This window comes from Thecamonas trahens, assembly GCF_000142905.1.
Source record: "Thecamonas trahens ATCC 50062 unplaced genomic scaffold supercont1.38, whole genome shotgun sequence".
NCBI lineage: Eukaryota > Apusomonadida > Apusomonadidae > Thecamonas > Thecamonas trahens.
Window position 1 is genome coordinate 1,655 of NW_013657642.1, and position 472 is coordinate 2,126.

General features: G+C 60.4%; 1 protein-coding gene across 1 annotated transcript in view; it reads left to right on the forward strand.

Annotated features, from left to right (window-relative positions):
• The window catches only part of AMSG_07841 (uncharacterized protein), a gene marked incomplete at both ends in the record, with an annotated part of 1,747 nt that extends 1,311 nt beyond the window's left edge, over positions 1 to 436 (forward strand). The window contains one exon of the mRNA XM_013900185.1: positions 32 to 436. Within this exon, the coding sequence (XP_013755639.1) occupies positions 32 to 436 (405 nt within the window). The remainder of the gene's footprint in view (positions 1 to 31) is intronic.
• Between the last annotated feature and the right edge of the window lie 36 nt (positions 437 to 472).

Consider the following 472-nt stretch of genomic DNA (forward strand, 5'->3'; position numbering starts at 1 on the left):
TGACATTGTCTACATCAACGTGGCGACCAAGAACAAGCGGAACGAGAACATCGTCACCGAGCCGCTGCCGCTGTCGCGTCTCGTGGTCGAGATGCTTCTTCGCATGAACGCCCGAGTCCGCCAGCTCAATATTGATGGCATTCTCGACTCACCGCTGGCACTGCCGCACTGGCGCAACCCCTCGCAGCGCCTCTCGGGCGACATTGACCGCGCTGCCCGAGCTGCTGGACTTGTCCGCAACGCGCTGGAGGCCGCTGTCATCGCCTACGATGGCTCTCTCGATGCTTACCCTGATGTCGTTGAGGACTTTGCAGCGCTTGCCACCTCTCGTTTCATCCGCAAGCACATTGATCAAGTTCTTGTCGACTCGCCGCGCGACACTGCCCTTGATGCCATCCTCAACCTTGGCATGGGTCATTCCCGCGAGACCTCGGAGGTCTTCTACTCCCGGGAGCTTCGCGGACTCACCGCT